A 12500-nucleotide genomic window follows, 5' to 3' on the forward strand; every position below is an offset into this window, starting at 1 on the left:
GAAGAATTGATTATATCAATGTCAAGAAGATAGTCAAATGCTCGATTTGATTGGCGCATTAACTATAGATCAATTTTCACTGTCACGCAACAAAAAAAAATAAAATCGAAACCGTTCAATGAAATAAGCCAAAAGCTTGAAACATTGTAGGAGACAAATTCGTTAATCACCTCACCAATTCTCAGGTCTGTGCGCTACAGCGTTTCTGAGTTATTTGTCAAAGCGTTTCACGCATCTTTATAGAGTTCATAATCCTGGAAACTCAAGTTCATCGCCTCGTTTTTCGCCCTTTGGCGCGGTACTGGGTTTCAATAGGCGTATTGCGTGACAAGTTATATTTTATATATGGCGTGACAAGTTTTACATTTTCAAACAAGTTTTATATATAGCGTCACAAGTTTTATATTTTCAAACATGTTTTATATACGGCGTCACAAGTTTATATTTTGTAGCACGTTTTATGTATAAGCTAAGATGTTTTATATATTTAATGATAAGTTTTATATATGACAAGCGGCATTCCATAATTTCGAGTGCAATTTGGAATAAACGAGCGCGAGTAAATTTTTTCAAAGACGAAAAAGGGAGAGTGCAATTTGTAGTCTTGCTTATTTATTCCAAATTGCACGAAAGAAAATCATGTGATTTCTTTTTACCAACAGACATGAAAAAAATATCGAGAAAAAAAATTGTGCCCTCCAGGGCTAGCATTTGATTGGCTATCTGTGGCTTTCTTTGGTCATTGACCAATTAAAATGCCTGGTTTGTCTACGTCTTTTTGTACTGGATTAACTATTTTTTGCACTGTGTTACTTGAAAACCAATCAGAATGGACGTATTTTCCCATGTATTCTATTAGAACAGAAACTAGTACTCGTTGTGATACTCGGGGTCCTCGACTGAACGCTATTTCGGTATAAAATCTCTGTTGCCCCCAGAAGCCGTAAAGACAACCTATATATTATCTGTTTTTTTTCCTCAAAACAACTTGTCAAGGAAATTCGAAATGGTCTCCAGCACAAGAAATGTTATTGCAACTGACAATAGCTGCTATCAAGCTACTGTAGTATCAGAACTTTGGAGCATGGATCCAAGGACAAAGTAACTTTAGAGCTAACTCAATAATTGTTTTCTTCAGTTTCAGAAATAATAAACAAAGTGAAGCAGCTCAATAAACATGACCAATTGACCCTCTTAAAGCGCATGTAAGTTGTTGGCACTAAGAAAATATCACCCCTTTGGGGGGGGGGGGGGGGGGGGAATTTTGAAAGGCTTGTGGGCAAGTGTGACCTCGTGTGATTTACATGCCCCTTGGAGGCGTTCCGAAGTGCTCTTGATGTATGGCAATGAAGCTTCTTCGGAATCTCTAGAAACAGATCCAGTGTTCGGTATTGTTAGCATCCAATCAGGATAGTTGTTGGCTTTCAAGGCTTGCTTAACATGTTGAATTTCCTTTACTTTGTCAAGTTCTTTAGACACCAAGGTGTGACCTCGAAGTAGCAGAGTGTTAACTACAGCTCTTTTATGTTGAAGATGACAGTTAGAATAGAAATTCAGATATTGATCAGTATGAGTCGGTTTCCGGTATACGGTGACCTTCGTTGAGCCATCTTCGTTCACGTGAAGGCAGGTGTCAAGAAATGTAATTCTGCCGTTCTTTTCTTTCTCCGAAATGAACTGGATGTGTGGAGTGATGGAGTTGACATGATCGCCATTCGGAAAATGAGCTCACTGCGCATTCATGAATTTTGGTCAGCGTGTCATGAACATATCGATACCACATAGCTGACGGGGTAGGTGCAGTATCCTATGCTCTGCTCCCAAAGTGTTCCATATAAACATTGGCGACTATGAGTGAAATTTGGGAATCCATTGCGGCCCCTTGTTTTTGCTTATAGAATCCATTTTGGAATGTGAAGTAGGAAATAGCAAGGCACATTTCAAGTAGGGTGGATAATTGTTGTTGACGACAGCATTACCTATGAGAAATTGACATCCGACCCAACTAGATCTATAAAGAACAAGCTCATTCAAATTTTGAGAGATTGGCGAAGAGAGGGCAGAATTTTTGACTCCCTATATAACCAAGTGTACCTTATTTTATTCCTAAATTCTACGGTCTTCCCTAGATTCATAAGAAAGATGCTCCGCTACGACCAATAGTCTCAAGCATTAGCAGTGTGATATGTAATACTGCTAGGTCTCAACGATCACCATATCATCAATAGTGAGGATTTCATCAACAAAATCGTAGATCTTGAAGTACCCCCGGGACTGAAACTCGGGTCATACGATGTTTCGGCGTTGTTCACGAGTATCCCGATCAATGAAGCTATTCCAATTATTGTTTGATCAACACTGGAAGGTGACCCAACTTTACCAGATAGATGTTCTCTGGATGTACCACGATTATCCACCCAACTTGAAATGTGCCTTTCTAGTACCTACTTCACATTCCAGGATGAATTCTATAAGCAAAAACAAGGGGATCGCGATGGGTTCCCCAATTTCACCCATAGTCACCAATCCTTATATGGAACACTTTGAGAGCAGAGCATTGGTTACCGCACCTACTCCGCTAGCTATGTGGTATCGATATGCTGATGGCACGATGACCAAAATTCCATCAATCCACACATCCAGTTCACTTCGGAGGAAGAAAAGAACGGCAGAATTCCATTTCTTGGCACCTGCCTTCACGTGAACGAAGATGGCTCAACGAAGGTCACCGTATACCGGATCAATATCTGAATTTCCATTCTAATCATCATCTAACACATAAAAGAGCTGTCGCTAACACTCTGCTAGTTCGAGCTCACACCTTGGTGTCTGAAGAACTTGACAAAGTAAAGGAAATTCAACATGTTAATCAAGCCTTGAAAGCCAACAACTATAAGTCCTGATTGGATGCTAACAATACCGAACACTGGATCTGTTTCGAGAGATTCCGAAGAATCTATCAACGAGAAGAGAATATATGCTTCAGTGCCATCCATCAAGGGCGCTTCGGAACGCCTCTAAGGAGCATTCAAATCACACGAGGTCACACTTACACACAAGCCTCGCGTCAGCTCGTGATTCACGTGGGTCACCAGAAATAAGCAAATACCGCTTATTTTTGCTCACCATTCTTCTAATTCCTATATATATGAATATAAATAGACATCTATTCACGAAAACTGCGAAATTCTACTCAAACGGTTTAATGGTCACTTAAATCCGTTTGTGTTGGCCTTTAGCTCCACTCGCGCGAGCAACTCGAATGAGCGGGTGACGCATGCGTAAATGCCGATCTTGTAACCCCCTCATTTTTCCTGATTTTGCAACTTTACTGGTTTATATCTCTGCTTCCGGACGGTGAATTTTTTTCACTTTTTGCATGTTAGCTTAGATTAATTTAAAACGTTTGTCTTTCAAATTTTAAAAAATTCTGTAGGTGAAAAAAAAATTAGACACATTTCAAAAAACTGATTTTTCTGAAAAACTTACCTACAAATTTTGTTGAATTTTAAATATTTTAGAGGTTATTTCTAACATTATCTGGTAACGCTGAATGGGAAGATTATACCTTCCAGTTTTTTCAAAAAAGACAATATATCTTGATTTTAAGGCTCAAAGAAATGCCTTATATCGTTGCCATGGTAACGTTATTTTGGAGGAAAATGTGATGTGAGAAATATGTGATGGGTACTCAATACACTTGCCAAATTTCGTCTTGATATGATTACCCTAACTGTATCTAAGGACAGAATATGTTTGTTTGAAAAAAGGAGAAACTATTCGAGCCTCCTTAAGATCACAACTAGGTAGTGTTAAACCTTAAAAAGTATGGAACCGTCTATCACATCCATTGCGAACAATGTAAGAAAGATTATGTGGGCGAAACTTCTCGGTTATTATAAAGTCGAGTAAAGGAACATCTTTCTAGGAATTCGTCAGCTGTTCATGAACATTGCCAGCTTACGGGTCATTCAGTGGATTCCTGCAAAACAGAAGCTCTTGCCACGGAAAGTAACACATTCAAACGCCACATAAGGGAGGCAATTGAGATAAGATTACGAGAGCCCTCTTTGAACAGAGACAATGTCTTCGGATTAGCCAACATTTACGACACCATTTTAGCTCCCTCAGGACCATTATATAACCCTTCTTAACATTCAAATTTGCATTGTGGCTGACAGTTCGGTGGATCCGAACGAAATATCCCACTAAGTGTTTAATTGCGCTCTGAGTACAGGAAAAAATATTTTAAAATCATGATTCCAGAGCAGGAAAACAAAATTTTTGATTCAATTTGTATACTGTCAAAATAAGCAGTGACACCACAGTATGGCGGCGACAAGGAAATATATATGAGAAGTGAGCAAATCCCATTGTCACATGATAATTGTCTGAAATTTATTTGTATAGTACGTCCATGCTGAGAAGGTCTTTTAAATCTGTTATTCCCATAACCGCGTGGTCCATTTTTACACCAACTGTGACACAGACCCAAAACTAGATTACAAAAAAATCATCGTAGAAAGTGCTACCTTTGTAGTGACATCTGTAAATGGTTACGGAGACTCTCTTGTCGTCTCCGATAAGGACGATGAAGTGCATAGGCCCTATCTCACAGCCCCTCAATGTTCTTGACCTAGCGGGAAGTGAAAGACCCCTCACAATATTGGCAAAGAGAAGGGCATTGAGTTCCCGGTGTGCGGTCTGTCCTCTGTATCTTATCATTGTAAGAGGGTAAATGCTCGGAGATACTAGCTATAACAAGAGCCACTGTGCAATCCTAGGGAAATGATAAGATGTAAACCGATGTTGTCCGCTTTAGAAAGCGTAATCGTTGTAGCAATTTTTGCATTTGGAGGGATTGGGTGCTCTCTGTAAGTTGTCTGGCATGGTATACACGCCTTTCGTTACCCACCTTTAATTTAACTACGAATATTGTAAATTCGTTTTCTACCAGAGCTTGGATCGCCACTCGTAGCCTTTGCTACGGGAAAAGATTACATGAAATATCGGCTTCAAAAATCATATATTTGAACTGTGGGTATGAAGTTTTTCAGTGGGAATTAAAATGATCATCACAATTGAGATACGTAACTTGTTACAAAGAAAGTGAAAACGATGTACATACTATAGGACGAAACGGGCAACGCGAACCCGCGGGACTGTGTTGCACATGTACTGCATGACCACTGATTCATAAAGCTTTTGTGAACTGGTTAGTTGTATCCGCAAAGGGGTGAAAAATGGGGATAAGGCATTTGTTATATAAAGTTACTGCAGTTAGAATGACCTTGCACCACATTTAGAGCAACACCTTAGGCAGCTGCAAAGACGCCTGCAAAAAACTATCCCGGATACCAATCTATAAGACTAGTATGGCCAAAAGGGGAGTACGGCGAGTAGTGGCGACCGTAATCTGTTGTCTTTCTTATTCTGCTTTACTCAACAGCACTGATGAATTACTCGCCGCAGACGATGAAGTGATAGACCCACCGGAAGATGAGGTCTCACAGTCAACACCCACTGTGAATAATACAAACACGGGGCTTTTAAACTATTTTACAACAAGAACGACTGATAGCCTAGAATTCAATTCAGCGTTCCCAACCACAAATGAGCAAACAACTTCCGAAGTACGGGAAGTATTTACGAATTCTGCAACAACAACTCCACATCACTCCCCCTTCTCTGTAACAAGTACGACAAATGTGAGGACAAACTCTTCCACCTCAGAAGAAACTGTAATCAAAACTTCTCCATGGACACCTGAGACAAAGTTAAATGCAACATCAACTAAAAGAGTCTTACCAACGAAGGCAACAGCCCAATTGCAAAAGGGACAAAATACAACATCGCAAAATGAAATAAGCAAAGAAAAACAACTTCTAAAGGTATGAAAGATCGTTATGGGGTTTTTTGAAATTGAAAATTTGGGTTATTCAGACGACCGTTAATCAAATATGCTTTTAACCTACAATACTGGACAAAACGTTTAGGGAGAGTTAAGCCTTTCAACCGCTGTTGAGCGATCGCATGCAAACTAACAGACCTTTTCCCGTCCATGTCGAGGTTGGTTATTCAGGGGCTCTATTCTGCTGCCTTGGCAGTTGTGGCTTTAAGGAGCTCGTGAGCACCTGGGGCGGTCAAATACATGTTATACCAATTATAACTGGATGAGAAGGAAAAGGAGGTCTCGAAAAACATTGTGTATCTGCTGAACATGCCACGATGCATTACAATACGATACATACTGAATTGACCGCTCCCCATAGGGGCTTTTCAGGGTCAATAAATCAACGAAACAACAGAACACAACTACAACTGTTAAGAATCCCAACTGGCCGGAGGCAAACCAGTTGGCTTTTTACAAGTGCAGCTGGGAAGTTGAACCGGGGAATACCAGGATCAAATTCAACGAGTGGTCAGAGCGGGTCTTGAACCCGGGTTCTCCGGATCTCAAGGCAAGCGCCCTAACCACTGGGCCACACTGCCTCCTGAATAGCATTAGCATTACTTGATTATTCCGACATCTTCTCTTCATGTATCTTGTCAACGAGTTAGAGGCCGATTGTTACTTTCCCGTCAAAATAGCATCCCCAGCAATTCCCAATAGTGATTAGTTTTAAATCATATAAGATTTGAAAGTAAACATTATCTGTATGAGAATTTTTTTATCGTGAGAGCTGTTCCTTGTTTGTGAGAATCTTAGTGTGATCGCACTGTCTCCAGAGAATTTGTATTGCCAGGGACTATGTAGAGGTTGGGGCTGTAGTCCCTACTCCGGTTTTGCTATTGGTGTTTTGGTGATCTGGTTTAGTGCATAATAAATTGGGGAACAGTAGCCTTCGATTATTGTTCTGCTCAGTTTTTTAAACACTCACACCACAGGCAACCCAAACACATAATTTGAATGCTCAGTTAGGTAACGGTTTGCAGGGTCTGGGGTTTATATGAGAAACATGAAATGCAGAAAAAAAATCGGCTAATTCTAGTTTTAGCGAGGAAAACACAAGAAATAAACTTACTCTTACTTCATTTTGTGTCCTTGTGTCGATTTAAGGCGTCCTGGGCAAGTTTTGAAATTTGCTCCTATCCTTCATTAAAAGAAGACAAGACTGGACGCTCGCAACCTCTGTAGCCACTGATCACTCCGCGATCGAGGACAATTTAATCCCAAAAATCGGCTTGATTCGTCCTTTTGTCCACTCTCACATGAAGATCGACAACAAACGATCTAGCATAAATGCCCAGAGTCCCAGAGCAATCTCCACATGCTTAGAGAACGGGCCAATTTTCACAAAGAACCCGCCGCTTTCTCCAGTCTGAGAGCCGTTCGCCATTCAAACAGGACACGACCGTTGGTCTGGTGACAATTTCAGCGTCTCTCTAGGGGTAGGTATCCAAGATCAAATTTCGCCTTTCTGGATCTTTCGCACGTCCCCACGGGCTTTTGACGAATACTCAATCGCGTTGCTCAACTACGTAAACACGCAAATATCAGTTGATTCTCGAACGTTTTCCTAGAGAGAAATTACTTGCTCCCCGCTGCACTGCCATGGAATCAAAAACCATCCGCGAACCTAACGAGTCGTCCTCAGTTGAAAGCAACGGAAAATATCCATTCGCTGTCCTGGTCATTCTGAGCAAAGGAAGTCTTTCGATTGTTAACAATGCGATGTGATGATCACGTTGGTTCTCTTTTTCTTTTTCTCTTTTTTTTCCCTGCATTTCATGTTTTCCATATAAAGCCTACAAACCGTTATGTTGACTGAGCATTCAAATTATGTGTTTGGGTCGCCTGCGGTGACAGCTGAAATACCCGAGAGCTTCGCCTGGTTGGTTCCTTAGGTGTGATTACGACTATATTTCATTATCTTGTTTTTTCCGATACATAGATCACTCAAGTCCAACCACAGTAAATAAAAGACAGGACAAAAGGTAAGGGAAACTCTGGTAATACAACACACTGTTGCCCAACGTCGTTCCCAGGGTCCCAATTATCTCATCGACAAAGAGACCCTCGGCTGGGAACCACTTACCTTCAATTGCTAGTGTCATCACACGTCAATATTGGCAGTGACAATGATTAAGATAATGATGGTGACAAAGGTTCAGCTCAGTTCAGTTCAGGTCAGTTTCAGAGAAACCGAAGACATGCAAATAGCGAAAGAAAACAATTAAACGTTTGATACGAATTTGTCGTCGGTTTGTCCCTGAACTCCATTGATCAGCTGAATACGTTGTGCAGTCATTGGTGAAGAAAGGAAGTGCAGCCCCCTCGTTACGTCTGTCCTAGTCGACTTATTCTCCCTCGTATTCCCAAGAGACTGGTTACAGACCTCCACCGATACGCTAATCCACCTCTCTGTCTGCTTTCCTTTCAGTCGAGGAAATGGATTGTTGGGATACAAAAGTAATTTTCCAGCGATTTTTATGATAATTCTGTTGTTAATCGTGGTGATTTACTTTGGTTATCATAACAGAAACAAGGTGAGTTACAAATAAGCTCTTGTCGATGAGATGAAGATTAAGTCACCGACAGCTTGCTAGTTGGGGCCACAAATTTTGCTAGTCCTTATCTTTCTTCCTATTTTTTACCATGCTCGAGGAACTACCGCCTTGTGATAATTAGCTCAGACCACATGGCTAGAAGCACCAACGTATCTGATAAGTCGACTAAGTTCTGCTATGACTTATCTTCTCCGTACTGAATAATCTAGTGGATAGCGCTCTCTTCCTTTAAATTTGAATGGCTGAGACTAGTTTCTAAAACAACATAAATCGTTGAAAGATGAAAAAGGCATCCGCTGTGACCAATCCACCTCCTTTCCCTTAAGAATTCTACAGTGTTTCACTATGTTGAGATTCCCTCCCCCCCACCCCCTCCCCCCAACCTGCTGAGAGAATCAGTGCGGCAGCAAAAGTAACAATCCCAAAAGAACAGCAGGCTACGGGTAGCCTACACTTTGTTTGAAGGATTTTTAGCCGACTTCCTTTAAGTTCACAGTATCTCAGTGGGTTTTTTGTATGCTACAATATCTAGGTAAATATCCAGTTTGAATTCCGTAGTCCGACGTCCAAAGTCCACATTCCGTGACCCAATGATAGGGTTTAAGTGCGATCGTGGATATTTGTTTACATTTAAAACTGTTGCTAACAGCGTTGATTCCAATCAAAACCACAAAACAGATGCTTTTCAAGTCTCTACGATGATATTTAAAAATATTTAATAATTTTTCTTAACAATACTGGGGGAATTATAAAATTACGATATCTGTTACAGAGTCATACGATAGCCGGATAAACTCGTTTCCGGTCACGCACACTATTGTTTCATACATATTTCCCCGTTTATCTGTCACGCAGTCTTCCGTGGTTTAGTGGTCATCGCGATTGCCTCTGAAGGAAGAGACTCACTACGAGACAGAGAAGTCTTACGCATGCGCAGCCAGAGCGCGACCCGAAAAAAAAGTCCAAAAACGAAGTCGTTAGAACTATAAGGTTCCACTGACGTTTATACTCCATGAACAATGCGCTTTTTGTGCGGAACAGTACTGCCCACCTTGTCTATGGCAGTTTCAGTGATTTGCTTTATCTTCTCTCCTCGCCATACCAAGAGAAAAATGAGAAATGTTCCGTTTCACAAATGCTCTAATGTAATTACAGGGTGAGATGTTTGTTAGGTCTTTTTTCTGTCTCGAGAACGTAACATTTCGACAAATTATTACGTTTTAGATCCAGAGATTTATCAAGACAGGCTACTCTAGCCGAAATCATGGCAGTTCAGGTTACGTCAAAGTCAAAGTCGAAGACGAAATCAATCTACCCCACGATGCCAACAGACATTACGTCTATTAACACAATCTAGGGAGCAGGACAAAATAGTCAGAGTTGGACAGGATGAGGAGCAGTAAAGCATTTTCACTTCAAGAACCTCTTTGTTTTTGTTTTCAAACCCTCATTTTTGTTCTAAACGTACCGTACATTTCACTAGACACGGACGTACTTTCGGATTCGAACGTGATCTTTGAGGCGAAATTCTTCCTACCCAGCGTAGCAAGCGAAGGGCTCCGAAGAGATTTCTCCGCTTTCTAGCCGCGCAAAAAAATAAAATAAAATAAATAAAAAAAAAAATGTGAAGAAAGCCGCACAATGCTTTTTGTCATGTAGCAGAGGGAGAGCCGTATTTAAACAAGAAGACGTCAAAACGTCTAGACGCATAGGTCTGGCTGTTTAGTGCGCCCCGTCTTTGTGCTAGACGGCTTTAATGGTTTTCGACGACTACGACGCCTGACTTTAGAGGGAATTAGCATCCCGTTTCGGGCCAGCCTATTTCAGGCTATCAGTGGATCGGGAAGAGTGTAGTTGTGGCGAGGGTGAGAGCAAGTCTTTTCTAGCCCTGGCCACTATCCGGAAGTCCCGACCCGACAGCCTGGAACAGGCAAGTTTTGGGTGAAATTCTCGTTTTTCCTACATACACAAAGTATCTTTTCAAAATATAGAGACAAGTCAAGTTAGAGTGAGAAAGTTTTCATGCATTTATGATAAGCAGCGGTCTGCTGTTTGCCGTTTAACGCTTCTTATTATATAGATACTGATGAAATACTAGGATTTTCCTTCTTGCGAAGAAAACATATCTTCACCGCGCGCAGTGAACATATTTTTATCTTTCACATGTGAGAATATAGGTGACGTCATGGTAACGAACACGATTAGTCAATAAAAGGCGAGCTTCCCCTAATTGTAAGGTACTTTTGTGCTTTAATAAAATTCTTCTCTACAACAATAACATTTTTATTGCACAATTTTACATTATCAAGATTTTTTTCATATCTTTTTTCATGTTACACAACATGCATGTTTTAGCGGTTGGTGACCACTTTTTCATCATTTCGAAAAAGAGTAATTAAAGCAAGTTGTTTTTAATCTGGATATTTCATCAATATCTATATAATAAACAGAACGTTACATGGCCGCGCGGGGATACGGATTTTATCTTCTTGTGCTGAAAGTATCTCTTACTCGTTCGCTTCGCTCACTCGTGAGAGATACTTTCAGCACTCGAAGATAAAATTTGTATCCCCGCGCAGCCATGTAATATCCTCTATATATTCTCTCTATTACGCACGATTGTAACGCACTTTGTCTGACAATTAATGTTTCTACCATTTTTCCCGCATTTGTTTTAACAAGGCCAACAATGTGTAGGAAAAGACGAAAGGTCAGTCAAACCCAATGGAACCAAAATGTTGGAAATCTTGACGTCGTACTTCCGTATATACATTTTATAAAATAATTAGGATAGTACGCACACTCCCATTGGTCAATAGCTGTGTTTAGACGAGAGTATGGAAACACGGCTTTGACATCATACCAAATTTGATTGGTTATGTATTGTCGGACGCGTGTTTTGATTGCCTGGTAGGAAACATGAGTGTGTGTCAAGAAAATATGTTTCAATCAAGAAGTAAAAAACCGGCATTTTCCTTTATTTGTGGAATTATCTTTGAGAAATGTTTTATAAAAGCAATAGAGGATTTTTTCCGTGTTTCCATAGGAGTTGGGAGAATTCTCGACAGTTATTTTCACCCTGAGATGCATAACTGTCTCGAATTCTGCTAACTCCCCTCGTGTTTAGATGAGGCTATGGAAACACGGAAAACGTTATTTCAGACAGCTCAGTAACACAGTTGTAGTTTATACATTACAAGCATTATGAATAAAGACAACTTTTATTACAAAAAATGCATATAAAGGGTGAACACAATCTTATTTGACATTACTCCTTAACTGACTAATCGAACTTCAAGACTGCCATTCAAAAACACATGTGGTGGTAGAAAAAGGCAAATGTACTTTAACTGGTTATAGAGCGGTTTTCAATTGGGTGTCGAAAGTGATTAGCGAATTGCTTTGGTTTATGATTACTTCACTCAGTGATTGGTTCAAAGTTCTCGCGCCACTTTTTCAACCAATTAGAAGTGAAACCAAAACCAATTGTGGCTCGGGCGTGCACATTTTCCCGCGCTTTGTGTCGGCTACGTGTAATTACTTCGAGTTTAGATTGGTTTACTGGATTGTCTCTGTCCTTTTTGATTGGCAAAAGTAATTACTTTGGTTTTGGTTTTACGACACTCGATTGAAACTCGCTCTATTAATTCATTGCCTATACTGTACGTCAAAAGAGTCCAAGAGAACTACCAAAAATACTTAGGACAAAATAATACGTTTTGGACATTTTTACAACGTAGCAGCGATTATGGCAACAAAATATGTTTGATTTGTCTATAGGGTGAACCAGGGTGCCTTTGAACCTTTCGCATTGTTGCCTCAAAGAAGCCCGCATGGATGGTTGGACTTTTTGGACGTTTGTGAAATCAATATCCTCTTTTATGAGTGCTAACCTAATCATCCAGAAACGCGTTTTCACTTGGTCATCCAAATTTTAGTATAATTATAATTCCCAAATACTCCTAGATATCACTTTCATGAGAAGTCTC

The 12500-nt window shown here is 40.3% G+C and overlaps 3 protein-coding genes across 3 annotated transcripts in view; 1 reads left to right on the top strand and 2 right to left on the bottom strand.

Moving 5' to 3' along the window:
- The window catches only part of LOC138042932 (scavenger receptor cysteine-rich type 1 protein M160-like), a 355331-nt gene that overhangs the window by 24242 nt on the left and 318589 nt on the right, over positions 1–12500 (bottom strand). The window lies entirely within an intron of this gene.
- Positions 1–12500, top strand: part of LOC138042936 (mucin-5AC-like) — a 16929-nt gene that overhangs the window by 4242 nt on the left and 187 nt on the right. The window contains exons 2-6 of the mRNA XM_068889004.1: positions 1139–1205; positions 5450–5891; positions 7896–7938; positions 8385–8490; positions 9736–12500. The exon at positions 9736–12500 is cut by the window's right edge and continues 187 nt beyond it. Of these exons, the coding sequence (XP_068745105.1) occupies positions 1139–1205; positions 5450–5891; positions 7896–7919 (533 nt within the window). The 3' untranslated portion in view covers positions 7920–7938; positions 8385–8490; positions 9736–12500. The remainder of the gene's footprint in view (positions 1–1138; positions 1206–5449; positions 5892–7895; positions 7939–8384; positions 8491–9735) is intronic.
- Positions 11714–12500, bottom strand: part of LOC138042937 (translocator protein-like) — a 6714-nt gene continuing 5927 nt past the window's right edge. Inside the window, exon 4 of the mRNA XM_068889005.1 lies at positions 11714–12500. This exon is cut by the window's right edge and continues 186 nt beyond it. The gene's annotated coding sequence lies outside the window, so the exon portion shown is untranslated.

Source organism: Montipora capricornis, chromosome 3, assembly GCF_036669925.1.
Source record: "Montipora capricornis isolate CH-2021 chromosome 3, ASM3666992v2, whole genome shotgun sequence".
NCBI lineage: Eukaryota > Metazoa > Cnidaria > Anthozoa > Scleractinia > Acroporidae > Montipora > Montipora capricornis.